Source organism: Mustela erminea, chromosome 7 (assembly GCF_009829155.1).
Source record: "Mustela erminea isolate mMusErm1 chromosome 7, mMusErm1.Pri, whole genome shotgun sequence".
NCBI classification, from domain to species: Eukaryota; Metazoa; Chordata; class Mammalia; order Carnivora; family Mustelidae; genus Mustela; species Mustela erminea.
Window position 1 is genome coordinate 88,577,311 of NC_045620.1, and position 26,132 is coordinate 88,603,442.

At 42.1% G+C, this 26,132-nt stretch overlaps 1 protein-coding gene across 3 annotated transcripts in view; it reads right to left on the reverse strand.

The window, feature by feature from the left end:
- C7H2orf42 (chromosome 7 C2orf42 homolog) overlaps window positions 1-24,343 on the reverse strand; it is a 32,517-nt gene extending 8,174 nt beyond the window's left edge. The window contains exons 1-6 of one of the 3 annotated variants that reach the window (XM_032352360.1): window positions 24,320-24,343; window positions 10,307-10,587; window positions 8,991-9,825; window positions 8,037-8,147; window positions 4,346-4,486; window positions 552-656 (exon numbers count right to left, since the gene is read on the reverse strand). In XM_032352360.1, coding sequence (XP_032208251.1) covers window positions 552-656; window positions 4,346-4,486; window positions 8,037-8,147; window positions 8,991-9,813 — 1,180 coding nt within the window. In that variant the 5' untranslated portion in view covers window positions 9,814-9,825; window positions 10,307-10,587; window positions 24,320-24,343. The remainder of the gene's footprint in view (window positions 1-551; window positions 657-4,345; window positions 4,487-8,036; window positions 8,148-8,990; window positions 9,826-10,306; window positions 10,588-24,319) is intronic. The other 2 variants (XM_032352361.1, XM_032352362.1) reach the window with 2 other exon arrangements.
- Between the last annotated feature and the right edge of the window lie 1,789 nt (window positions 24,344-26,132).

A 26,132-nucleotide genomic window follows, 5' to 3' on the forward strand; every position in this document is an offset into this window, starting at 1 on the left:
CTCTCTCCTTCTCCCTTGGCCCCTCCCCCGCATCTCTCTCTCTCACTCTCTTACTAAATTAAATAAATAAATCTTAAAAAACAAAAACAAAAACAGGATAGAACTATCATTTGCCATGACATGGATAGAGCCAGAGAGTATAATGATAAGCAAAATAAGTCAGTCAGAGAGGGCAAATACCATATGACTTTACACATATGTGGAATTAAAAGACAAAACAAATGAGCAAAGGAAAAAAAGAAGAAACAAACCAAGAATGAGTCTCTAACTATTGAGAACAAACAGATGGTTACCAGAGGGGAGGTGAGTTGGGGGATGGGGGAAGTAGGGGGTGGGGCTAGAAGAAGTGTACTTGGGGTGAGCACTGGGTGAGGTATGGAATCCCTGAATCACTGTTTGGTACACCTGAAACCAAATTAAACACTGTACGCTAACTATACTAGAACTAAAATTAAAACTTAATTTAAAAAAAATAACAGACTAGAACTACAACACAAGTAGTTTAATTTCTCCTCCTTTCAGCAACAGCCAAGTTAGGTGACCAGACTTACCATCAAACTGATAGTGCATGGTTTGATGGATGCGTTCCGTGACACTGGCCAGCCAGTCTTGGAAGGATAAGGTCACTTGTGCCTCATCTAACAGCTGACCACAAGCTAGGAAAACAGATAAAAAAACTTTTCAGTAACTTTTATTTTTTTAAGATTCCAGGATTTTTTTTTTTTTTTTAAAGAATCCTTCTAGAAAAAGAGAAATGAAAAGCTGTGGAAATACTAATAGGTTTAAGGTTATTAACCATAGTCAGTTTGTAGCCTTCCTTTCACAGTTAAACAGCAAATCGAAGGAGTGCTTGGGTGACTCAGTTGGTAGAGCATGTAACTCTTGATCTCGGGGTTGTGAATTCAAGTCCCATGTTGGGTATAGGGATTATTAAAAATAAAATCTTTGGGGCACCTAGGTGGCTCAGTTGGTTAACCAGTTGCCTTTGGCTGAGGTCATGCTCCTAGAGTCTCAGAATCAAGTCCTGCACTGGGCTCCCTGTTCAGCAGGGAGTCTGCTTCTCCCTCTGACCTCTCCTCACTCATGCTCTCTTTCTCTCTCATTCTCTCTTTCAAATAAATAAATAAAATCTTTTTTAAAAAAAAATCTCTGAGGGGTGCCTGCTTGGTGCAGTCACTTTTGGCTCTTGGTTTTGGCTCAGGTCCTGATCTCAGGGTCATGAGATCAAGCCCCACGTTGGGTTCCGCACTCTACACGGAGTCTGCTTGTGACTCTCTGCCTCTCCCCCTCCTCTCTGCTCTCTCTCTCTCATAAATAAGTAAATCTTTAAAAATAAATAAATAAAATAAAATCTTTCAAAAACAAAATAAAATCTTTGAAAGAAAAAGTCAACACAAATTGGAAGAATGACCTTGTATAATGGCTTGCTTTAGAGACCTATAAATCAGGAGATAATGATGCCATAACTACTATTCATTTGAAATTAATTCTCATTAGGTAAATATATATAGTGATAATTTGGATGAAAAGCTATTTTATTCTTTTTTATTTTTTCTCTGCACCAAAGAAGTGAAGAAATTTTGTTAAAAATTTTCTAACTGAAAAAAAAAAAAATTTTGTAACTGGCTGGGGCACCTGGGTGGCTCAGTGGGTTAAAGCTTCTGCCTTTGGCTCAGGTCATGTTCCCAGGGTCCTGGGATCGAGCCCCGCGTCGGGCTCTCTGCTCAACAGGAAGCCTGCTTCCTCCTCTCTCTGCCTGCCTCTCTGCCTACTTGTAATCTCTGTCTGTCAAATAAATAAAATATTAAAAAAAAAAATTTGTAAGTGCCTGGGTGCCTCACTTGGTTAAGTATCTGACTTCAGCTCAGATCATGGTCTCAGGGTCCTGGGATGGAGCTGTGCTTTGGGCTCCCCACTCAGTGGGGAGTCTGCTTGTCCCGCTCTCTCTCTGCCCCTCCTCATGCTCATGCTCTCTCCCTCTCTCTCTTTTTTAAGGATTTTGTATATTTATTTGACAGAGACAGATCATAAGTAGGCAGAGAGGCAGGCAGAGAGACAGACGGAGAAGCAGGCTGCCTGCTGAGCAAAGAGCCTGATGCAGGGCTCGATCCCAGGACCCTGAGATCATGACTGAGCCGAAGGCAGAGGCTTTAACCCACTGAACCACCACCCAGGAGCCTCGCTCTCCCTCTCTCTTAAGTGAATAAGTAAAATCTTAAAAATCTTTTTTTTTTTTATTAAAGATTTTATTTATTTGACAGAGAGAGCTCACAAGTAGACAGAGAGTCAGGCGGAGGGTGGGGGGTGGGAAGGAGACTCCCTGCTGAGCAGAGAGCCTGATGTGGGGCTTGATCCCAGGACCCTGGGATCGTGACCTGAGCCAAAAGCAGAGGCTTAACCCACTGAGCCACCCAGGTGCCCCCAAATCTTAAAAATCGTCTACCTGATATATTTTTTTAAGTTTAAGCCATATATATATTTTAAGATTTTATTTATTTATTTGAGAAAGGGAAACATAAATAATGACAGCGATAGTGAGAGAGAGCACAAGTGGTAAGGAAGAGGGAGAAGACTCTTCCCCAATGATCAGGGAGCTTGACTGGGGCTTGATCCCAGGACCTTAAGATTTTTAACTGACTTAGCCACTCAGGCATCCCCAACTTGATTTTTTTTTTAATTTTATTTATTTATGTGATAGAAATCTCAATTATGGGGAGAGGCAGGCAGAGAAAGAGAGAGAGAGGAGGAAGCAGGCGCCCCACTGAGTGGAGAGCCCGATTTGGGGCTCGATCCCAGAACCCTGGGATTGTGACCTGAGCCGAAGGCAGAGGCTTTAACCTACTGAGCCACCCAGCAGCTCCCTGATTTTTTTTTTTTTTTAATTTTACTTATTTATTTGTCAGAGAGACAGAGAGATAGAGACAGAGTGGCAGGCAGAGGCAGAGTGAGAAGCAGGCTCCCCATTGAGCAAGGAGCCCAATGTGGAACTTGATTCCAGGACTCTGGGATCACGACCTGAGCTGAAGGCAGCCACTTAACCGACTGAGCCACCCAGGCATCCCTCCTACCTGATATATATATATTTTTTAAAGATTTTATTTTTTTGACAGAGAGAGATCACAGTAGACAGAGAGGCAGGCAGAGAGAGAGAGAGGCAAGCAGGCTCCCTGCTGTGCTGAGAACCCGATGCGGGACTCAATCCCAGGACCTTGAGATCATGACCTGAGCCGAAGGCAGCAGCTTAACCCACTGAGCCACCCAGGCACCCCCTGATATTTTTGATCATACTCCCCGACCTTCCAAAAACATTTATTCCTGGAATGTGTAAGTTCTTAATTAATTTGTTAATTATGATTTAGTCTTGTATTACTTGCTATTTATGTACTGGTTTTGTCTTCAAAACCATAGTACGAGAGCAGGGATGATGTCTGTTTTTTAATCACACAGCCATAATATATGAGAGTTAAGAAAATGTTGATTTCCAAATGCACAGGTTAATTATTTGGAGGAGAAAAGTAAATAATGGGGTTCCTGGGTGGCTCAGTCGCTAAGCATCTGCCTTTGGCTCAGGTCATGATCCTGGGTCCTGGGATCAAGCACACTGGGCTCCCTGCTCAGTGGAAAGTCTGCTTCTACCTCTCCCACTCCCGTGTTTGTGTTCCCTCTCTTGCTGTGTCTCTCTCTGTCAAATAAATAAATAAAATCTTTAAAAAAAAAAAAGTAAAGTAAAAATATAAATTAGGTGCAAATTAAGTCATTTTGTCTCATTAGTTCAGAATGATACCCATGCTACTGATTTTAGGCAGGTTTTCAAACTTAATTTTTTTTTAAACACATGTTGATTCTTATTTTATTTATTAATTATTTTTTAAAGTAATCTCTATCCCCAATGTGGGGCTCAAACTCATGACCGGGAGATCAAGAGTTTCCAGCTCTACCAAATGAGCCAGTAGGTTCCCCAAACTTACAACTTTGGAGAACCGACTATATTTGTGTTTCTCAACAAATACCACTGCATAATTATAAGATATGTTTCTTCTTCAACCTTGAGGCTCCATACCAACTGCATGTGGGTAACAAGCAACAAAAAGAAAATATCCTATAGAACGTGTGCTACCAAAACCCAAAGTAATTTCTTTTGTATTTGTTCTTTAAAAGACATGATTTGGTTTTGAGTAGGACTAGAAACCAGTGGAACAGAACAGACCTCAACCTCAGGGTCAGCTCCCGTTTATCTCAGCACTCTCTGGGGGATAACTCGCAACATTTCTTTCCATTATATAGCTCTGGGATTCTTTAGGATGATTTCCACCCCTTTAGCCTACCCTGGGGAAGGGAAACTTACCCTGCCTTTTTAATGAAGAAGCAACCACAGGTTTTTTCAGGCCACTTTTCCTTAGATGACTGCTCACTGCATCCTGAGGCAGTAGTGAACTGTTCATCTGTGCCCCTAAACCACAAATCATTACAGTGTTTGATAACATGTCTGCAGAACAGAAATGGATTCAACATAAATTTCTCAAGAGTCTAAAACATAAAAAATCTTTGGTCATTTCTAAGTTAGCTTCAGTTTCTAGAAAGAATTAGCATCAGACTTTATACATAACATTTTAAGTTTTATATGCTTTTTACAGGAAATTGGGGTGGGGGTGGGGGACCTAGAAGTGAAAAGAAGAAAAAAAACTCACCCACTGCTCCCACCTCTCAGAAAATCACTATCAATTTTCTGGTGAACTATTTATTGTCTCTGTGTGTATGTGTGAATAGTTAATTTTGCTGGTTTTGTGATTTTAAGTAACTGTGATTGTACCAGGACTGCCAAATTAAGCAAAAAAAAAAAAAAAGAAAATTCTGAATTTCAAATAGTTCTTTTTTTTCTTTTTAAAGATTTTATTTATTTATTGATAGATAGAGATCACAAGTAGGCAGAGAGACAGTCAGAGAGAGAGGAGGAAGCAGGCTCCCCGCCGAGCAGAGAGCCGGACACGGGGCTCGATCTCAGGACCTTGGGACCATGGTCTGAGCCGAAAGCAGAGGCTTTAACCCACTGAGCCACCCAGGCGCCCCCCCAAATAGTTCTTTTTTAATATAAGCACATTTCAAATACAGCATGGGACATACTTGTACTAAAATTATTTATTGTTTATGTGAAACTCAAACTGAACTGAGCATTGCTTTTTACTTGAGTAATCCAAACAGTTCTTTATAATTCTTTTTTATTTATTTTTATTTTTAATTTTTTAAAAAATTTTATTTATTTATTTGACACAGAGAGAGAGATCAGAAGTAGGCAGAGAGGCAGGAGAGATGCGGGGCTTGATCCCAGGACCCTGGGATCATGACCCGGGCTGAAGGCAGAGGCTTAACCCACCGAGCCACCCAGGTGCCCCTATTATTCTTTAAAAAATATATATATATTTATTTATTTTAGAGAGAGAGAGAGTGTGTGTGCATGCACCAGCAAGGGGAGGGGTAGAGGGAGAGGAAGAGAGACTCTTCAGAAGACTCTGAGCTGAACGTGAAGCCTGACACAGGGTTCAATTCCAGAGCCCTGAGATCAACACCTGAGCCAAAATCAAGAGCTAGATGCTCAAATAACTGAGCTACCCAGGCACCCCTATAATAATCCTTTATAATAATTTTATAATTCTTTATAATAATTTTTAATGGCTGCCTGATATTCTATCAAGTAGCTTTATCATGGTTTACTTAACTATCCCTAGTGGTAGGCCCTTGTTTCTAATTTTTCAGTAAACTATAAAATGAGTATCTGTGGACAAAATGTTTTTCCTATATCAAGGATTATTTTCTTATGAAAGATTATTTATAATCCCCCTGCTCTCACACACATGCACACAATCTCTGTTTCTCTCTAAAATAAATAAATACGGGCGCCTGGGTGGCTCAGTCGGTTGAATGTCTGACTTCAGCTCAGGTCATGATCGTGCAGTCCTAGGATCAAGCCCCAAGTCAGGCTCCCTGCTCAGCGGGGATCTCCTTCTCCCTCTGTCATCTCTCTGTTTCTCTCAAGTAAATAAATGAAATCTTTAAAAATAAATAAAATAAAACAATCTTAAAAAAAAAACAAAACAAAAAAACCTCCACAGCTGGGATGTCTGAGTGGTTCAGTCAGTTAGGAGTCTGCCTTCAGCTCAAGTCATGATCCCAGAGTCCTGGAACTGCATCAGGCTCCTTGCTCAGAGGGAAGCCTGCTTCTCCCTCTGCCTGTTTCTCCCCTTGCTTGTGCTTGCACACTCTCTCTCTCACAAATAAAGAAATAAAATCTTATTTTTAAATTAAGATGAATTTTTAAATTGCTATTAACATATAATACATTATTTGCTTCAGAGAAGAAATAAAATCTTTTTTTAAAAAAAAGTTTTAAAAAAGATTTTATTTATTTATTTGACAGACAAAGATCACAAGTAGGCAGAGAGGCAGGCAGAGAGAGAGAAGGAAGCAGGCTCCCTGCTGAGCGGAGAGCCCCATGCAGGACTTGATCCGAGGACCCTGAGATCATGACCTGAGCCAAAGGCAGAGGATTAACCCACTGAGCCACCCAGATGCCCCGAAGAAATAAAATCTTTAAAAACAAACAAACAAACAAACAAAACCACAATTATTTAGAATCAGGTCTACTGAGTAAAAGGATAAGAACTTTCTTTTTCGGGGTGCCTGGGTGGCTCAGTGGGTTAAAGCCTCTGCCTTCACCTCAAGTCATGACCCCAGGGTCCTGGATCGAGCCCAATGTTGGGCTCCCTGTTCAGTGGAGAGTCTGCTTCACCCTCTCCCTCTGCCCCTCCCAAAATTCATGCTCACTCGCTCTCCCTCTCTCAAATGATAAATAAAATCTTTTTTAAAAAAAAAGATTTGACAGACAGAGATCACAAGTAGGCAGAGAGGCAGGCAGAGAGAGAAAGGAAGGGAAACAGGCTCCCTGCTGAGCAGAGAGCCCTACACGGGGCTCTATCCCAGGACCCTGAGATCATGACCTGAGCCGAAGGCAGAGGCTTAACCCACTGAGCCACCCAGGCGCCTCGATAAATAAAATCTTAAAAAAAAAAAAAAAAGAACTTCCTTTTTGAATTTCAGATTTTCTTGGGAAAGATTAATAAATAAACATTTAACAACAATCTCTGTTCTATATTGCTGTCAGAATTCTTTTTTTTTTTTTAAAGATCTTATTTGTTTATTTGACAGACAGAGATCACAAGTAGACACAGAGGCAGGCAGAGAGAGAGAGAGGGAAGCAGGCTCCCTGCTGAGCAGAGAGCCCGAAGCAGGATTCGATCCCAGGACCCTGAGATCATGACCTGAGCCGAAGGCAGCGGCTTAACCCACTGAGCCACCCAGGCGCCCTGCTGTCAGAATTCTTAAAAACAGAAATGCCCATGTCCCTTTGTGTCTCCATCTTTCTCTACCATCCCGACACCAAAACTCCTGTGCATGACCATTTGAACCACCTCTAAAAATACTCTATCCACAAAAATGTTTCTACCCACTGGACTGGAATATTTTTCTTTTGTTTAGAATCTAGGTCTTTTAATACTTATTTACTAGAACTTATCTGAGTAACTGGTACACTGGTACACTGGTACACTTACATTAACTGACATTGGTACATTTATATTAAAAAAGAAAAAATATATATACGGTGCTGCATATTGAAAATGAAGCTAAGAAACTACACTCTTAAATTAGTTTGGAAAATATAATTAACCATTGTCACAAATTTTTAAACACACTCTATGGATAAAAACTTCACGATACTGTCCTAAGGCAGATTAAGGTATAAAACTAGTCCAAATGTCTAAGGGCTAAAAGACATATACAATAATAAAAGCAGAGTCTGGCTGGATCTTATTCCTGGCCAAAAGAACCAACCCTTAGCTCCACTTGAGAAAGAATCATCAATGGACGATAAAACGTTTTTTGGGGAAAAAAACATAACAAACATTATTTCCATATTCGCTAAGATGCAATGAAACACAAAATACAGCAAAACCACCAAACAAACAACCCAAACGGCTTCTCACCAGGGACTTCCTCTTTCTTCCTCTTCTTTGGCTTGGAGGCGGTAGGCTCACAAGCTGTTAAGGTCGATTCTGAATGGCAACCTAACTGGGGCACAATAACCTCTTTAAGACCTAAAATACAACAGATTTCTTAATTACTAATACCATCCAAGAGTAAGTATGGGGCCCTGCCCATAGAAAAATTAATTTATAAAAAATAACTTATGGAATACTTAGCTAATGAATCATTGAACACTCCATCAAAAACTAATTATGTACTCTATGGTGGCTAGCTGAACATAATAAAAAAAATAAAAATAAATTATGGAGTGATTGCCTACTTTAAAATAATTTCCTTTAAAGAACTCCCCAAGACATGGGTTTTTATTCATGGACCCTTAACACAATAAAAGACTTTACAGAGAAATTAAACTAAAAAGTTGGGAGCTACTGCCAACTGATCATTAAGAAATGAAAATAAAGAGCATCTACAAGATAAACTCTGTTAAAAACTATAACAAAAGCCTTGCTGTACAATCTTTAAAAATCTTTCAAGCAGGTAATAGCTTTCCCTGTCTTCAAAGATAACAAGCAAGCACCCCAAATTAAAAGTTTTTTTGTTTTGTTTATTCTTTGTTTTTATTAACATAAAGCATCTGTGAAAAAGTTTTTTTAAAAAAAGGTGAAACAAAGATAAGCTAACTTTTGCTAGATTCACTGTCTCAGTGAAAATGTCCAAGCCTCCTGATCATTAGTTTCAATCAACCAACCAATTAACCAACCAATCAACCAACCAACCAACCAACCAACCTTTATGCAAGTGTGCTGACTAGGATTAAAAGAAGGAATGTTTTTCATTTGAATTATCTAGCAACTGCTTCTGAAGGTTGCTAGGACAAGCTCCAAATGCCATCAGTGGAACTCTTTCATTGCCATTTTAGAAAAACAGAGTAACCGTGTCAACACACCACCTACCGCTAGAATCAAAATTCAGGAAGTCTGAGAATTCCTGAGCCAATGTCTCATCACTGGCAAAGGCACAGATGCAAGCAAAGAAGTGAATACATCTCTGGGCCACTTCCTCCTTGGAGGCATTCGACTTGTGCGATTTCAGAGCCTGGCAGGAGCAGAAGAAACGGCGCTCAGGCAAGCTTTTGGCACTGATTTTCTGCACAAAGGAGGTATGCAAATACCCTAAACTGTGCTTCTGGCTCGCCTTGCACTTCACCACCAGAATGTTTTTCGTAATCCTCTGTACGAGGGGACCCGTGGGTTCCGTGGCCAGCTGCCAGATGGTTTGCTTGGTTTCTGGGGAGGCCTGCATTGCATTCAGGACCGAGCTTTTCAGCGTCAGAGGGGTGGCCTCGGCCTGGCAGCTCACTGCCAGCTTGATGTGCTGGCACTGATTTTCCACCACACCCTGGGTGGCAGCTTTCAGGCACGAGGGGACATAACAGCGCCCCGAGCTCAGCTGAGTGATGATTGTCCCGTCCACAGTCTGGATTGTCGTCTCTGACACGCCTAGCTCCACAAAGCATCGGTGATCGGGGCCTCGGTCTCTTTGCCGCACCGAGTAAACCTGCAGATCGGAGCCCGTGATGATTTTGACAGCTTCAACACTAGGCTGCTTCCGTGCACCATAGCGGAATATGGTTCCACATGTCTTGTTCTTGCAGCTCAGTCCCCGGGTTCCATTATATGTGCCGCATCGGGGACACTTCCTGATTCCCCTCAATGTGGCCTTCCCCAAATCAGACAAGAAAGCTGGGACTTTAGTCCTCAGAGAGTTGGGTTCCATTTTTCAAAGGCCCTAGAAAAAGCATAAGCCCATCAGCATGGATATACATTCATACAACACATACACGAAGTTAAAATCATTTATAATATTAGTACAGACAGTAAAATGTAAACAGGTTAGCTACTGTTTCCAAATCACACCCTCCAACAGAACATTTGCTTAAGCCATCAAACAAAAGTGAAATACTGTTACGCTGAAAAGAATTAAACACACACACATACACACACACACAAAAACAAAAGTGAAGGAACCCTTGCCCTTGCCTGTCACAGCATTATACATTTTTAAAATCCTCATATAGTAACTAAAGCATTTCTCTAGCCTCAATACGGTTTTACACAACAACCTAGATTAGTTAACTGAGTTTTCATACGCACTAATGTTTATTTATTTATTTATGTGCACTAGTGTTTAATCTGAACAAGAACTGGAGACTGGGAAAAATGAGTTCTGTCCTTTCCACCATTGCCCACAAAACCCAGTCCAATCCTACCTGAATCAGGTGCCAGAGCATCTGGGAAACAGTGTAACCTGAATTCATAAGACCTGAAAGGTGTTTCATTAGTTTGTGATGATCATAGAGGACAGGGAAAGACATAATCATTTGCAGAGTAAATGATACTGTTTAACCCAAAGTCTTTTGAAGTTTGAACTCTATGGTGTAACAATGCAGACATTCTGCCTCCTCCTTCTTGGCCAGCCAATGGTAAAGCTCCTGCCCTGTGTTCCAGAGTCAAAGAAGATTCCCACTGCCCTAAGTGGAGATCTTGGAATCTAGAAGTAAAACAACAAAAAAATATTAAAGTTATAAAGGTAGAGTCTGTGTCTCCTCTTAGAATAGGAATCTAGGTCGTCCGGAGGTATTTGAAAACTATTTGACAGAAATTGTTATGGAAATGGTTGTTCTGTACTTCCAACTTAAAGCAGGTAAAAGAGTGCTAATGTCATTATGTGGGGAGTTGTCAAGAATACCCAGGGCCATGACATATAATTGGCCAAATACTCATTCTTCCCAATGACAATGCATTATATTTTGGAGTGCTTTATGCTTTTCAAAGTGCCTTCACATTATTTCATTTGAACCTTGCAATACTAGTATCTCATTTGAGCTAAACAATGACCACGTTTCACATGAAAATTTAAAAAGTTAAGTATCCTGGGCTGCCTGCCTGGCTCAGGCAGCAGAGCATGAGTCTTTTTTTTTTTTTTTCTTCTTTTTAAAAAGATTTTATTTATTCATTTGACAGAGAGAGAGAGATCACAAGTACACAGAGAGGCAGGCAGGGAGAAGGGGGAAGCAGGCTCCCTGCTGAGCAGAGAACCCAATGCAGGGCTCGATCCCAGGACCCTGAGATCATGACCTGAGCCGAAGACAGAGGCTTAACCCACTGAGCCACCCAGGCGCCCCGAGCATGTGACTCTTGATCTGAAGATCCTGAGTGTGAGCCACACACTGGGCATAAAGAATACTCTTTAAAAAAAAAAACAACAATAATAAAATGCTAAAAGACAATTTGAAGGTGTGTGGGTAGCTCAGTTGGTTAAGTGTCTGACTCTTGATTCTTGATTTCGGCTCAGGTCATGATCTCAGGGTCTGAGATCAACCTCCAAGTTGGGCTACGTGCTCAGCTGGGAGTCGGCTTGAGATTCTCTCCCCCACTCTCCATCTGTCCCTCCCTCTGCTCGTGTTCTCTTCTAAAATAAATAAATACATATTTTTTAAAAAATTGACATAAAAAAAGTAACTTGCCTGAGGTCACCCAGCAAAATCAGCAATGTGGTTTCCAGTGTCTACTAAGAAGAGTGTGAATCTCTGCTTTGATTTCCCCTCCAATATTATGAAAATTTTCAGACACAGGGCACCTGGGTGGCTTAGATGGTTAAGCATCTGCCTTCAGCTCAGGTCATGATGTCCAAGGTCCTGGTATCGAGTCCCGAGTCGGGCTCCCTGCTCAGCAGGGAGTCTGCTTCTCCCTCTGTCTCTTCCCTCTGCTCATGAGCTCTTTCTCTCAAATGAATAAACAAAATCTTAAAAAAAAAAAAATTTTCATACATATTAAAAAACAATTATATAGTGAACTTCTACATTCCCACCCATTAGATTCTATAACTAACACTTTATTGTACTTGCTTTATTACATATCTATCTATTCTTTACTGCACCCATCAATCCCTCATATATTTTATTGCATTTCAAAGTAATTTTTAAAAAAGATTTATTTATGTATTTATTTGATAGAGAAAGACACAGCAAGAGAGGGAATACAAGTAGGGGGAGAAGGAGAGGGAGAAGCAGGCTCCCCATGGAGCAGGGAGCCCAATGTGGGATTTGATCCCAGGAACCTGGGATCATGAGCTGAACGGAAGGCAGACACTTAACTAAGCCACCCAGGTGTCCCATCATTTCAAAGTAATTTATAGGCATCAATTCAGCACTTATATTAACTAAAAGTTCAACTTTTTTTTTAAAGATTTTATTTATTTTTAAGTAATCTCTACACCTAACGTGGGGCTCAAACTCACAACCACAAGATCAAGTACTCACATGTTCTACAGACTGAGCCAGCGAGGCTCCCCAAAGTTCAATATATTTTTTAAAGTAATCTGCTTGTGATGTTGAAATAGGCTTGTTAGTATTGCTCTGGCCCCCTGACCCCAAAGGATGATGTTGATAAAATATTTTCCCTCCAAGGGCGCCTAGGTGGCTCAATCATTGGGCATCTGCCTTCAGGTCAGGTCATGGTCCCCACGTCCTGGGGTTGAGCCCCATGTTGGACTCCCTGCTCAGAGGGAAGCCTGTTTCTCCCTCTCCCACTCCCCCTGCTTGCGCTCCCTCTTTTGATGTGTCTCTGTCAGATAAATAAATAAAGTCTTAAAAAAATATATGTTCCCTCCACATGTTCTACTGTGTATTTGTTCATCAACAAGCTCTAAGGTACAGGGGCACCTGGGTGGCTCAGCGAGTTAAGCCTCTGACTTCAGCTCGGTCATGATCTCAGGGTCCTGGGATCTAGTCCCACATTGGGCTCTCTGCTCAGCAGGGAGCCTATTTCCCCCTCTCTCTCTGCCTGCCTCTCTGCCTACTTGTGATCTCTGTCAAATAAATAAATAAAATCTTTAAAAAATATAATAAAAATTAAAAAAATAAAAATGTCTCCAGATATTGCTGGATGTCTTCAGGGGGCCTAAATCACCCATTAAACTCTCCTGATCTAAAGACAGTGGCCTCTTTACACAGCATTTCCTTTCCAGGGCAATAAACTTCTTTAGAAGTTATTTTCATTCAGCCACACAGGTTCTTAGAAGAGAAGGTTGTTCCAAAGTCAAAAGATCAAAGATTTAGTTTGCCCTTTATCACCAATTACTTCTGTGACCAAATTTACATTCTGAGCTTCAGGTTGTTTTTCATTTGCAAAATAGAAAAAATATATATAGGGGTGCCTGGGTGCCTCAGTCAGTTAAGTGTCTGCCTTCGCCTCAGGTCATGATCCCAGGGTCCTGGGATCAAGCCCTGCATCAGGCTCCCTGCTCAGCGGGAGGTCTGTTTCTCCCTCTCCCCCTCCCCCCACTTTCTCTTTCTCAAATAAATAAAATATTTTTTTAAAGATTTTATTTATTTATTTGACAGACAGGGATCACAAGTAGGCAGAGAGGCAGGCAGAGAGAAAGGAAGGGAAGCAGGCTCCCTGCTGAGCAGAGAGCCTGATGCGGGACTGGATCCCAGGACACTGGGATCATGACCTGAGCCGAAGGCAGAGACTTTAACCCACTGAGCCACCCAGGTGCCCCTAAATAAAATATTTTCAAAAATTACTTTGGGGGCGCCTGGGTGGCTCAGTTGTTAAGCATCTGCCTTTGGCTTAGGGTCCTGGGATTGAGCTCCGCATCGGGCTCCCTGCTTGGTGGGGAGTCTGCTTCTCCCTCTGCCTGCTGCTCTTCCTACTTGTGTTTTTTCCCCCCATCTATCAAAATAAATAAATAAAATCTTAAAAAAAGAGAAAAATATACATAGTATATGAAATATATATATGAAAGAGCTTAACAAAATTGTAAAAATTCATTGATGGTGATTACTCAACATACCATTAAAGTAGAAAAAAACAACTTTGCTCATTAAGGGAGGAACTGGTTTGCCAATTGTCATAGTGAAGCCTTATGGTTTTAGCATCATCACAGGGATTCCACTTCTTCCTCTTATTTTTTCTTTTCTTTTTTTGATTATTTTTTGTAGAGGGCAATTGGTTAGTATCTCTCAAAATTACAAATGCACATTTCTTAAAAAAAAACTTTTCATTTTGGGGTGCCTGGGTGGCTCAGTTGTTAAGCATCTGCCATCAGTTCAGGTCATGATCCCAAGGTCCTGGGATCCAGTCCCACATCAGGATCCCTGCTCAGTGGGGAGCCTGCTTCTCCCTGTCCTGCTTCACCAACTTGTGTTCCCTCTCTCACTGCCAAATAAATAAATAAAATCTTAAAAAAAAATTTTCATTTTGGGATAATTTTAGATTTATAGAAAAGATAAAAAATCATATAGACATTACTGTATACCCTCACCCAGCTTTCCCAAATGTTAACATTTTACCTAGCCATGAGACATTTGTCAAAACAAAGGTGTTTTTTTTTTTTCTAAAGATTTTATTTATTTATTTGACAGAGAGATCACAAGTAGGCAGAGAGGCAGGCAGAGAGAAAGAGGAGGAAGCAGGCTCCCTGCCGAGCAGAGAGCCTGATTCAGGGCTCGATCCCAGGGCTCTGGGATCATGACCTGAGCCGAAGGCAGAGGCTTCAACCCACTGAGCCACCCAGGCGCCCCAAAACAAAGGTTTTAACACTGGTACAATACTACTAACTCTACTACATACACTTTATCTGGATTACACCAGGTTTCCCACTAATGGCACTTTTTTTAAAAGAATAAAATATTTTTTAAAAGACTTTATTTATTTAAGAGAGACTGAGAGTGTGCGAGAGAGAGCACAAGTGTGGCAGCGTGGCAGAGGGAGAAGCAGACTCCCTGCTGAGCAGTAAGCCTAATGCAGGCTATCCTAGGACCCTGGATCATGACCTGAGTGACAGCAGATGCTTAACCGACTGAGCCACCCAAGTGCTGCATGAATAAACTTTTTTAAAAAGATTTTGTTTTTAGGGCGGCGCCTGGGTGGCTCAGTGGATTAAGTCTATGCCTTCAGCTCGGGTCATGATCTCGGTGTCCTGGGATTGAGCCCCGCATCGGGCTCTCTGCTCAGTGGGGAGCCTGCTTCCCCTTCTCTCTCTGCCTGACTCTCTGCCTACTTGTGATCTCTCTGTTAAATAAATAAATAAAATCTTAAAAAAAAAAAAAAAAGATTTTGTAATTAGGGATGCCTGGGTGGCTCAGTTGCTTAAGCGACTGCCTTTAGCTCAGGTCATGATCCCAGTGTCCTGGGATCGAGTCCAACATCCGGCTCCCTGCTCAGCCAAGAAACTGCTTCTCCTTCTCCTTCTACCTACTACTCTGCCTACTTGTGCTCTTTCTCTGTCAAATAAATAAATTTAATTTAATTTAAAAAGATTTTATTCTTACTGGGGTTCTTGGGTGGCCCAGTCAGTTAAGTGTCTGAATCTTGATTTTGGCTCGGGTCATGATCCTGGGGTCCTGAAACAGAGCCCAGCATCAGGCTGCTGCTCAGCAGGGAGTCTGCTTGAGATTCTCTCCCTCCCCTCCACTTGTGCATGCACATTCACTCTCTCTAAAATAAATAAATAAATCTTTTTTTTTTTTTTTAAAGATTTTATTTATTTATTTGACAGAGAGAGATCACAAGTAGGCAGAGACACAGGCAGAGAGAGAGAGGAGAAAGCAGGCTCCCTGCTGAGCAGAGAGCCCGATGCGGGACTCGATCCCAGGACCCTGAGATCATGACCTGAGCCGAAGGCAGCGGCTTAACCCACTGAGCCACCCAGGCGCCCCATAAATAAATAAATCTTAAAAATATTTTATTTTTTGGGGCGCCTGGGTGGCTCAGTCATTGGGCGTCTGCCTTTGGCTCAGGTCACGATCCCAGCGTCCTGGAATAGAGTCCCGCATCGGGCTCCTTGCTCGGTTTGAGGCCTGCTTCTCCCTCTCCTTCTGCTTGTGTTCCCTCTCTCACTGTGTCTCTGTCAAATAAATAAATAAAATATTTATTATTTAAAAAAAAATTTTTTTTTTAAGATTTTATTTATTTATTTGACAGAGATCACAAGTAGGCAGAGAAGCAGGCAGAGGGAGAAGGAAGTAGGCACCCTGCTCAGCAGGGAGCCCAATGCGGGGCTCAATCCCAGGACCCTGATCATGACCTCAGCTGAAGGCAAGCACTTAACTGCCTGAGCCACCCAGGTGCCCCAGTGTTTTTGTTTTTAAGAAAACTCTTTGGGCACCTGGGTGGCTTAGCTGGTTAAGCACCTGGCTTTGACTTGGGTTATGATCCTAGGGTTCTGGGATTGAGCCCCGCATCGGGTTCCCTACTCAGCGGGGACCTGCTTCTCCCTCCCCACAACTCCCACCAAACTGCTGCTCGTTTGCTTTCTCTCAAATAAATAAATAAAATCTTAAAAAAAGAAAAAAGAAACTTCCTTATTAAGGTATATTTTACAGACCATAAAATTCACCCATTTTATGTATATGATTCAATGACAACCATTACCTTTGTAGAGTTGGGTATCCACCACTATAATCCAGTTTGAGAACATTTCTATCACCCTAGAAAAATCCCTCTGTCCTTTCACAATTACCATTCCCATCCCCAGGCAATCACTCATCTGTTTCCTTGTCTCTATAGATTTAGTTTTTCAGGAAATTTCATACAGATGGAATCATACAATATGTGGTATTTTATGTCTGGCTTCTTTCACACAACATGCTATTATCAAGATTCAAACATATTGTAACATGTATCAGTACTGCATTGTCTAAATTGCTGAAAAGTGTTCCATCCAATGGATATATCATTTTGTTTACCCATTCACCAGCAGACAGATAACTGTTCTGTTTCCAATTTTTGGCTATTATGAGGGGCACCTGGCTGGCTCAGTCAGTAGAGCACACCACTCTTGATCTCCGCATCACGAGTTCAAGCCCCATACTAGGCCATAGAGCTTACTTAAATAAATAAATAAATAAAGTCAAGACTGATTATATTTGATACATAAAAATGAAAATTTTCTGCATGGAAAAATGTACCATAAGCTAAACTCCAAAGACAAAAACAAACTGAGCAACAAAAGCAGTGCCCAGATTTTTTTTTTTTTCCAGATTTGTATACTGAATTTGTACCTAAATTTGTACACTGAAGATTACAACCGTCACTTAAGGAAATCACAGACCTATGGGTGCCTGGGTAGCTCACTGGTAAAGTGTCCAACTCAGTTTCCAATCAGGTCATAATCTGGGAGTTATAGGACCAAGCCCCATGCCTGGTTCCTGCTCAGCTTGGAGTCTGAGATTCTCCCTCTCCCTCTCTCTCAGCCCCTCCCCCCACTCATGCTCACTCTTTCTCTCTAAAATAAATAAAATCTTAAAAAAAAAAAGAAATTAAAGACCTAAAATAATGGAAAGATATCTCATGCTTGTAGATCAGAAAACTAATATTGGGCGCCTGGGTTGGCTCAGTTGGTTAAGCGACTGCCTTCAGCTCAGGTCATGATCCTGGAGTCCCAGGATTGAGTTCCGCATCAGGCTCCCTGGTCAGTGGGGAGTCTGCTTCTCCCTCTGACCCTCCCCTCTCTCATGCTCTCTCTCAAATAAATAAATAAAATCTTTAAAAAAAAAAAGAAGACTAATATTAAGAAGGTACTACTCCCAAAACTGATCTATAGATACAATGTAATCCCTATCAAAATTCCAGATGCCTTTTTCGCAAACCAACAAGATGATCCTAAAATTCATATAGAAATGCAAGGCACTGGGCAGAGCCAAAACAATCTTGAGAAAGAAGAACAAAGTACAAGGACTCACACTTCTTCATTCTGAAACTTGCTTAAAAGCAAATTAAGACAATGTGGAAAGAGAAGACAAATACTGTATGATTGACCTTTTATGTATAATCTTAAAAAGCCAAACTCATAAAAACAGAGAATGGAGGGGTGCCTGGGTGGTTCAGTGGGTTAAGCCTCTGCCTTCGGCTCAGGTCATGATCTCAGGGTCCTGGAATCGAGCCTCACACTGGGCTCTCTGCTTGGCGGGGAGCCTGCTTCCCTTCCTCTCTCTCTGCCTGCCTTTCTGCCTACTTGTGTTTTCTGTCTGTCAAATAAATAAATACATAATCTTAAAAAAAAAACCAAACAGAGAATGGAATGATTGCCAGGGATTGAGGGGTGGGAGAAATGGGGAGATATCAATCAAGGGTGCAAACTTCTAGTTATAAGATGAATAAATTCTGGGAATCTAATGGGCATCATGGTGATTATCGTTAATAGTAGTACATTATATTGCTAATAAACTTTTGCTAACACCTGAAAGTTGTTGAGAGTAGATGTTAAATGTTCTCACCACACAAAAAAACCTGTAATTATATGACATGATGGAGGTGTTAGCTAATGCTTTTGGTGGTAATCATTTTGCAACATATAAGTGTATCAGACCACACTGAACGCCTGGGGAGCCTGGGTGGCTCAGTGGGTAAGCATCTGCCTTTAGCTCAGGTCCTCAGCTCCCAGGGTCCTGGGGTCCCTGATCTTGCTCTCTGCCCCTGCTCATGCGCTCACTCCCTCTCTTTCAAATAAATAAAACCTTAAAAAAAACCACATTCAACACTATAAACTTATATAAATGTTATGTCAATTATATTTCAAAAAAGCTGAGGAGAGGGGCGTCTGTCTTCCACTCAGGTCATGGTCTCAAGGTCCTGGGATGGAGCCTTGTGTTTGGCTCCCTGCTCAGCAGGGAACCTACTTCTCCCTCTTCCTCTGTCCCTCCCCCACTTGTGCACACTTTCTCTCTCAAATAAACAAATAAGATCTTTTTTAAAAAAAGAGAGAGACAGGGGCGCCTGGGTGGCTCAGTGGGTTAAGCCGCTGCCTTCAGCTCAGGTCATGATCTCAGGGTCCTGGGATCGAGTCCCGCATCGGGCTCTCTGCTCAGCAGGGAGCCTGCTTCCCTCTCTCTCTCTCTCTGCCTGCCTCTCTGTCTAATAAATAAATAAAATGTTTTTAAAAAATAATAAAAAAAATAAAAAGAGAGAGAGAGAGAGAGAGAGACATAACCCAATTTAAAAACGGACAAAGGAGGGATGCCTGAGTGACTCAGTCAGATAAGCATGTGCCTTCGGCTCAAGTCATGTTTCCAGGGCCCTGGGATTAAGTTCTGCATAGGGCTCCCTGCTTAGTGGGGAGCCTGCTTCTCCCTCTGCTTGCTGCTCCCCTACTTGTGCTCTCTCTCCATCTCTAAGAAATAGATAAACACAATCTTAAAAAAAAAAAATGACAAAGATCTGAATGGATATTTCTCTAAAGAAAATAAACAGCCAATAAGCATATAAAAAATGTTCAACATCATGTAATTAGGAAATTATAAATCAAAACCACAATGTGATACCATTTCACAGCCACTAAGATGATTAAAAAAGCAGGAAAATAACAAGTGTTGTCATGGTTATTGAAAAACTGGAACCCTCATACATTGTTGATAGTACTGTGAAATGGCAGTGCCACTTTGGAAAGTGATGGTTGATGGTTCTCAAAATGTTAAACATAGGGACGCCTGGGTGGCTCAGTTGGTTAAGCAGCTGCCTTCGGCTCAGGTCATGATCCCAGCGTCCTGGGATCGAGTCCCACATCGGGCTCCTTGCTCCGCAGGAAGCCTGCTTCTCCCTCTGACTCTGCCTTCCACTCTGTCTGCCTGTGCTCGCTCTCACTCTCTCTCTCTTACAAATAAATAAATAAAATCTTTAAAAAAAAATGTTAAACATAAACAGTTACTATATGACTCACAAGAGAATATATGCCCAGCCAACTGAAAATACAAAAATCTGTACATGTATGTTCATAGTAGCATTATTCATAATAGCTAGAAGGCAGAATCAATACAAATTTCCATCAACTGATGAATGAACAAATGTGGTCTGCACACACAATGGAATATAATTTGGCCGTAAAAGGGAATGATATTCTGATACACACTATATGAACCTCACAGTATTATGCTAAGTGAAAGAAGTCAGACACAAAAAGCTACACGCTGTAAGATTCCATTTAAATGAAATATGCAAAATAGGAAAATGCACAGAGACAGAAAGTAGGCTGGTGGATGCCAGCGGAGAGAAAAAGAGGAAACAAGAGCGCCTGCTAGTAAGTATGAGGTTTCTTTTCAGGGGATGAAAGGCTACAAAACTCTGTAAATATATTAAAAAAAAAAAATCACTGGATTACAGCACTTTAAAGGAGTGAATTTTATGTTATCTGAATTACATATTTTTGTTATTGTTTCTTAAGTATTTTATTTATTTATTTGACAGAGAGAGACACAGTGAGAGAGGGAACACCGGGAGAGGGAGAAGCAGGCTTCCTGCTGAACAGAGAGCCTGATGCGGGGCTTGATCTATAGGACCCTGGGATCATGACCTGAGCTGAAGGCAGACGCTTAATGACCAAGCCACCCAGGCACCCCTGAACTATATTTAAATGAAGCTCTTTAAAAAAAGACAGATAGGGGGCGCCTGGGTGGCTCAGTGGGTTGGGCCGCTGCCTTCGGCTCGGGTCATGATCTCGGGGTCCTGGGATCGAGTCCCGCATCGGGCTCTCTGCTCAGCAGGGAGCCTGCTTCCTCCTCTCTCTCTCTCTGCCTGCCTCTCTGCCTACTTGTGATCTCTCTCTGTCAAATAAATAAATAAAATCTTAAAAAAAAAAAAAAAAAGACAGATAGGGGCGCCTGGGTGGCTCAGTGGGTTAAGCCACTGCCTTCGGCTCGGGTCATGATCTCGGGGTCCCGGGATCGAGTCCCGCATCGGGCTCTCTGCTCAGCAGGGAGCCTGCTTCCCTCTCTCTCTCTCTCTGCCTGCCTCTCCGTCTATTTGTGATTTCTCTCTGTCAAATAAATAAATAAAATCTAAAAAAAAAAAAAAGACAGGTAGATAGATTGATTGATTGATTTATGAGAGAGGAGAGGGGTGGGAGGGGCGGGAAGGGAAAAGCAGACTCCATGCTGGGTGTGGAGCCCAACACTGGGCTGCATCCTACAACTTGGAGATCATCACCTGAGCTGAAACCAGGAGTTAGAGACTTAAATGACTGAGCCACCCAGGCGCTCCTAAGAAAGCTGTCATTAAAAGGGGCTGGCTCAGTCAGTGGAGCTTATGACTCTTGATCTTGGGATTGTGAGGCTGATCCCCACACAGGGTGTACAGATTACTTAAAAAAATGAAATTAGGGGTGCCTGGGTGGCTTAGTTGGTTGGGTGTCTGCCTTTCGCTCAGGTCATAATCCAGGGTCGTGTGATGGAGTTCTGTATCAGGCTCCCTGCTTGGTGGGAACCTGCTTTTCCCTCTCCCTCTGCCAATTCCTGCTTGTGTTCTCTCTTTCTCATATAAATAAAAAAAATTTTTTTTTAAAGCTGAAAAATAAAATAAAAAGGCATCATTAAAAATAGAGGGAAAATATTTGGAATGCAAATGCCAAAGAGCTAATTTTCTAAAGTAAGAGTCTTTTACAAATCAATAAGAAAAAGAAACAAACCCACTAGAAAAATGAGCAAAGAGCATGAAAAGACAGCTTGTGAAAAATAAAAAACAAAAATGATTTTAAACATCCAAAATTCTAACTTAAAATAAGCAAGAGGCAAATTAAAACAAGACAATACTTTGGCAAAATGACAAAAGAGATAAATGTTATCACTGTGTTCATGAAGATGTGGAGAAACAGGCACTGCATATCTTTGGTGGGGACGTAAACTGCAACGGGATGTAAATAAAATAAATGTAAAACATATACTGTAACTTAGCAATTCCACTTCTAAGACTTCATGAGTTCTCCTCTCACATGTACACAAAGTATGTACAAGGACACCCCATACAAAGATGTCCAGAACTGCACAAGAATGGAAAAAGTCTAAGCACTGACTAAAGAAATTATGGTACAGGCCTACAATATGCTACTAAATAAAGCCATTAAGAAGAATAAGATATAAAAAAAAAAATAAAAAAATAAAAAAAAATAAAAAAGAAGAAAAAAGAAAGAAGAATAAGATAGATCTATAGGTACTGATAAGGAAGAAGTATCAAGATATACCGTGGGATGAAAAAAGGCACTTCATACAGGACAGTCTTGATTTAAAAAAGGAAAAACAAGGTTTACACACACATGTGTATGGTCTTAGAAAAAGTGACTTAGGACTTGGGAAACAGTACAGAGGAGACTTACATTTCAGTTATATATTATTTGAATTTTAAGGGTTTTTTTTAAGACTTTATTTATTTATTTGACAGAGATCACAAGTAGGCAGAGAGGCAGGCAGAGAGAGAGAGGGGGAAGCAGGCTCCCCGCTGAGCAGAGAACCCAACGTGGGGCTCGATCCCAGGAACCCGAGATCATGACCTGAGCTGAAGGCAGAGGCTTAACCCACTGAGCCACCCAGGCGCCCCTACTATTTGAATTTTAAACATGGACTCCTGTGGCTTATCATAGATTCTATATTTCAAGCACATACATACAAGTAACACAGCTTGTAAAGAACCTGTATTTGCCAAAGAAAACGAAAACACTAATTTGAAAAGATATATGCACCCCTATGTTCACTGCAGTTTTACTTAAAATAGATAAGATATGGAAACAACCTAAGATGGATGAATGGATAAACATCTGGTGTGTATGTGTGCCTGTAAAATGCATTACTATACTGGAATACACCTGGGAATACTACTCAAGACATAAAAGAGAAGGAAATATTGCCATTTGCAACAATGTGGATGGACCTCAAAGGTATTATGCTAAGTGAAATAAGACAGAGAAAGACAAATACCGTATGATTTCACTTGTATGTAGAATCTAAAAAACAAAACAAAGCAAAACTCATACATACAGAAAATAGACTGGTGGGTGCCAGAGGGAAGAGGGGATGGGAGGGTAGGAGAAACAGGTGAAGGGGATCAAAAAGGTACAAACTTCCAGATATAAAATAAGTCATGGGAATGTAAGGTACTGCAAAATGACTGCAGTAGATAGTATTATATTGCATATTTGAAAGCTGCCAAGAGAATAAATCCTCAATATTCACATCACAAGAAAAAGCATTTTTTTTTAACTTTCTTTGTACGGTGACTAATAACTAGACTTATTGTGGCAATCACTTCACAGCGTATACAAATACTGAATTACCTGGTACACCTGAAACTAGTATGTTACACATCATTTTTTACCTCAACTTAAAAAAAAAGAAAGAAAGAAAGAAAGGAAGGAAGAAAGAAAAGAAACTGTATTTGAATCCTGCCTTTAAAAAGGTGTCTTGTCGGGCGCCTGGGGGTCTCAGTCGTTAAGTGTGCGCCTTCAGCTCAGGTCATGATCCCAGCATTCTGGGATCCAGCACCACATCAGGCTCCGGGCTCCACAGAAGTCTGCTTTTGCCTCTCCCTCTCCCACTCCCCCTGCTTGTGTTCCCTCTGTGTGTGTGTGTGTGTGTCTCTCTCTCTGTCAAATAAATAAATAAAATCTTAAAAAAAAAAAAAAAGGTCTCTTCTAATCAAGTTTACAAAACTGCCTGCTCAGCAAGATGGTGTAAACGGACCGACGCTGGAAGAGCTAACCCAGGAATGCTTCCTGGAAGTGGTGCGTTTTAATCCAGGTACTGTTCAGAAGATACTGTTTAATGCTTGGGAAGCAACAGTAACGGAAGGGAATGAATCATTGTCATGAATAAAACATAAACTTGCTCACTTTTACCGAATACCAGCCCTTCCCATGCATTTACTTAGGTATTGCTCACCAAAATCCAGTAAAGTGGGTACTAAATACCATTTTAGAGTTGAAGAAATTAGCTCAAAGACAGTAGTGATTTGTTGAATGTCTTACAGCCAGCAACCAGATAATCTAACGTGAGTTTGTACTCTACAGGATTCCTTGTCAAACCACAAGTAAAAGGAAGGGACATGCCTAGAAGCCAGGCCTCCTGATCTAGGTTTCCATTAGCCCTGCGCTGCCTCGGAATAGCGGGGAAAGGCCCCCCCGGCCCCGCGGACGCGTGCCTGGGAACCGGGCCTGCAGGATGCGCACCTCCCGCATGGTTTCCGGGACCAGGCCCACCCCAAGAGGCACCACTCGGGGACCTGCTTCCCGGCATCCTCCCCGCGCGACGGCTCACTTCCGGTTCTAAGTAGGCCCAAGCAGAAGCATCACCTGGCCGGGACCCTGCTCCTTGGCCACGCTCTCCGCCAGGATTCCCAGCTCTACGCCTTCGTCGCACTGCTGCCCCCGCCTTCTGTCAACACGGCCCCCTTACCAGCCCCGCGCCCCCCAGCCCCCACCCGCGGCTCCAGGGCCCCAAGCTGATGACCGCCCTCACCTCCTCTCTCTTCGCCTGCCGCGGCCTTTTACAAACGCGGCCAAACTGTGCGCTGTAACGACCGTCGTTATTGGTCAGGGCCGCCCACGCGCGGCGGATACCCGCCCACTCGGCCTGCCTGGTCTGATGGGAGTTGTAGTTTCATCCTGTAGGCGGCCGAGAATTGCGGCCGAGTATCGCGGTGGAGTCTGTGCTAACGCGGCGGCTGTGATGCCTAGGTTCTTCCGAGGGGCCGGAGAACTTCTGCGCGACCGTGCTGGGACAGAAGACACCGATAGGGTTCTCGGGCGGATCATGACTGTTTCAGCCCCGAGAAAGCACTATTTCTGCGAAGAATTCACTGGTTATCGGAGCAAAAATCGTCATAAGTTACCTGCATTATTAGCAGATGTTGGCTGTGATTTAGCGTTTTGTCAAGGGAAGTCTTGTCCACTAGGGTATTCGTTGTTTGTAAAACTTGTGTGTTTGTATCAAGGGACTCACAGAACTCGTTTCTCAGCCTTCTTTTTCTACCTTAGCTACATTCTGACGTACTACTTGAACGTTTACATTTATAATGAATTGAAATCGGTTTCCTGGGTGTTTTAGTTCTAGTCCTTGGACTCACACAGAATAAATCTCCATACTCTGTTCATGGCTGAGGACAGCTTCGGAATACATTGAGGCCAGTGTGTTTTGGAAAATTCTGAAATGAGATTTCCTGTGGCTTTGGCCTTGACTCTGTTACTGGGGGTGACACTATGGGCAGGTTGACTAAAAAGGTTAATCTTCTCGTCTATTAGTAAGAGAGAAATGGTCCATTCCAGAACTCTGGTTTGCTACATTTCTCAAACTGGAGGAAAGGGGAGGAGGACACAATTTTCCGCGATATTTTTCCAATTTTGTGTTTACATTTTGATTACAAGTGGTTGTGCTTTTGTTTTAAAGATTTTATTTATTTGACAGAGAGAGGAAAAAGCACAAGCCAGGGGAGCTGCAGAGGGAGGAGAAGCAGGCTCCCCGCTCAGCCGGGAGCCCCATGCAGGGCTTGATCCCAGCATCCTGGGATCAAGACCTGAGCTGAAGGCAGGTGCTTAACGGACTCAGCCACGCAGGGGCCCCTCCACTCTGAGTTTCTAAAATGATGATCAGTATATCCTGGGTCATCTGGATGATCACCTAGTCATACTGTAGGGCTTCAATGCCTGTTGTGTTTACGAGTGTATGGGTGTCAAGTGATTCTCTAAAGCACTTCACCAGGAATACGGCTACAGCCCTCTAGTGAATAGATACCATGGATGTTATTAAAGATCCCAAGGGGCACCTGGCTGACTCAGTCAGTAGAGCCTTGACTCTTGATCTCAGGAGTTGTGGGCTGGAGCACCAGACTGGGTGTAGAGATTACTTAAAATCTTGTGGGCGGGAGGAGGAAAAATGCACAGGACAATACACAACAAAGAATTATCTGACACATAATATCAATAGTGCCAAAGTGGAGAGACCCTGTGTTAGAAAGTGGGGGGGAGGGACTTGGAAGTATCCTCCAAACGGAGAAGGCACTTTTGAAGCCAAAAAATGAAGTGGTCAGCTCCCTACAGTTTATAGAATTTTATTAATTGGGTGGTGATCCAGGTAGCTGTGCAGGTATTCTCTGCAAAATCCAGACCGCAGTGTATAGATTTTATAAAACGAAGGGATGTTCAGGAGGGCCCTGTAGTGAGGTCAAAGGGTCTGAATGCATTTAACTGATAGCTAACATTTAACAGACCTCATTACACCCCCTGTGCATCGGGGAATGGGTGGGGGGTACTTATCTCTACGAGTTATCTAAGCA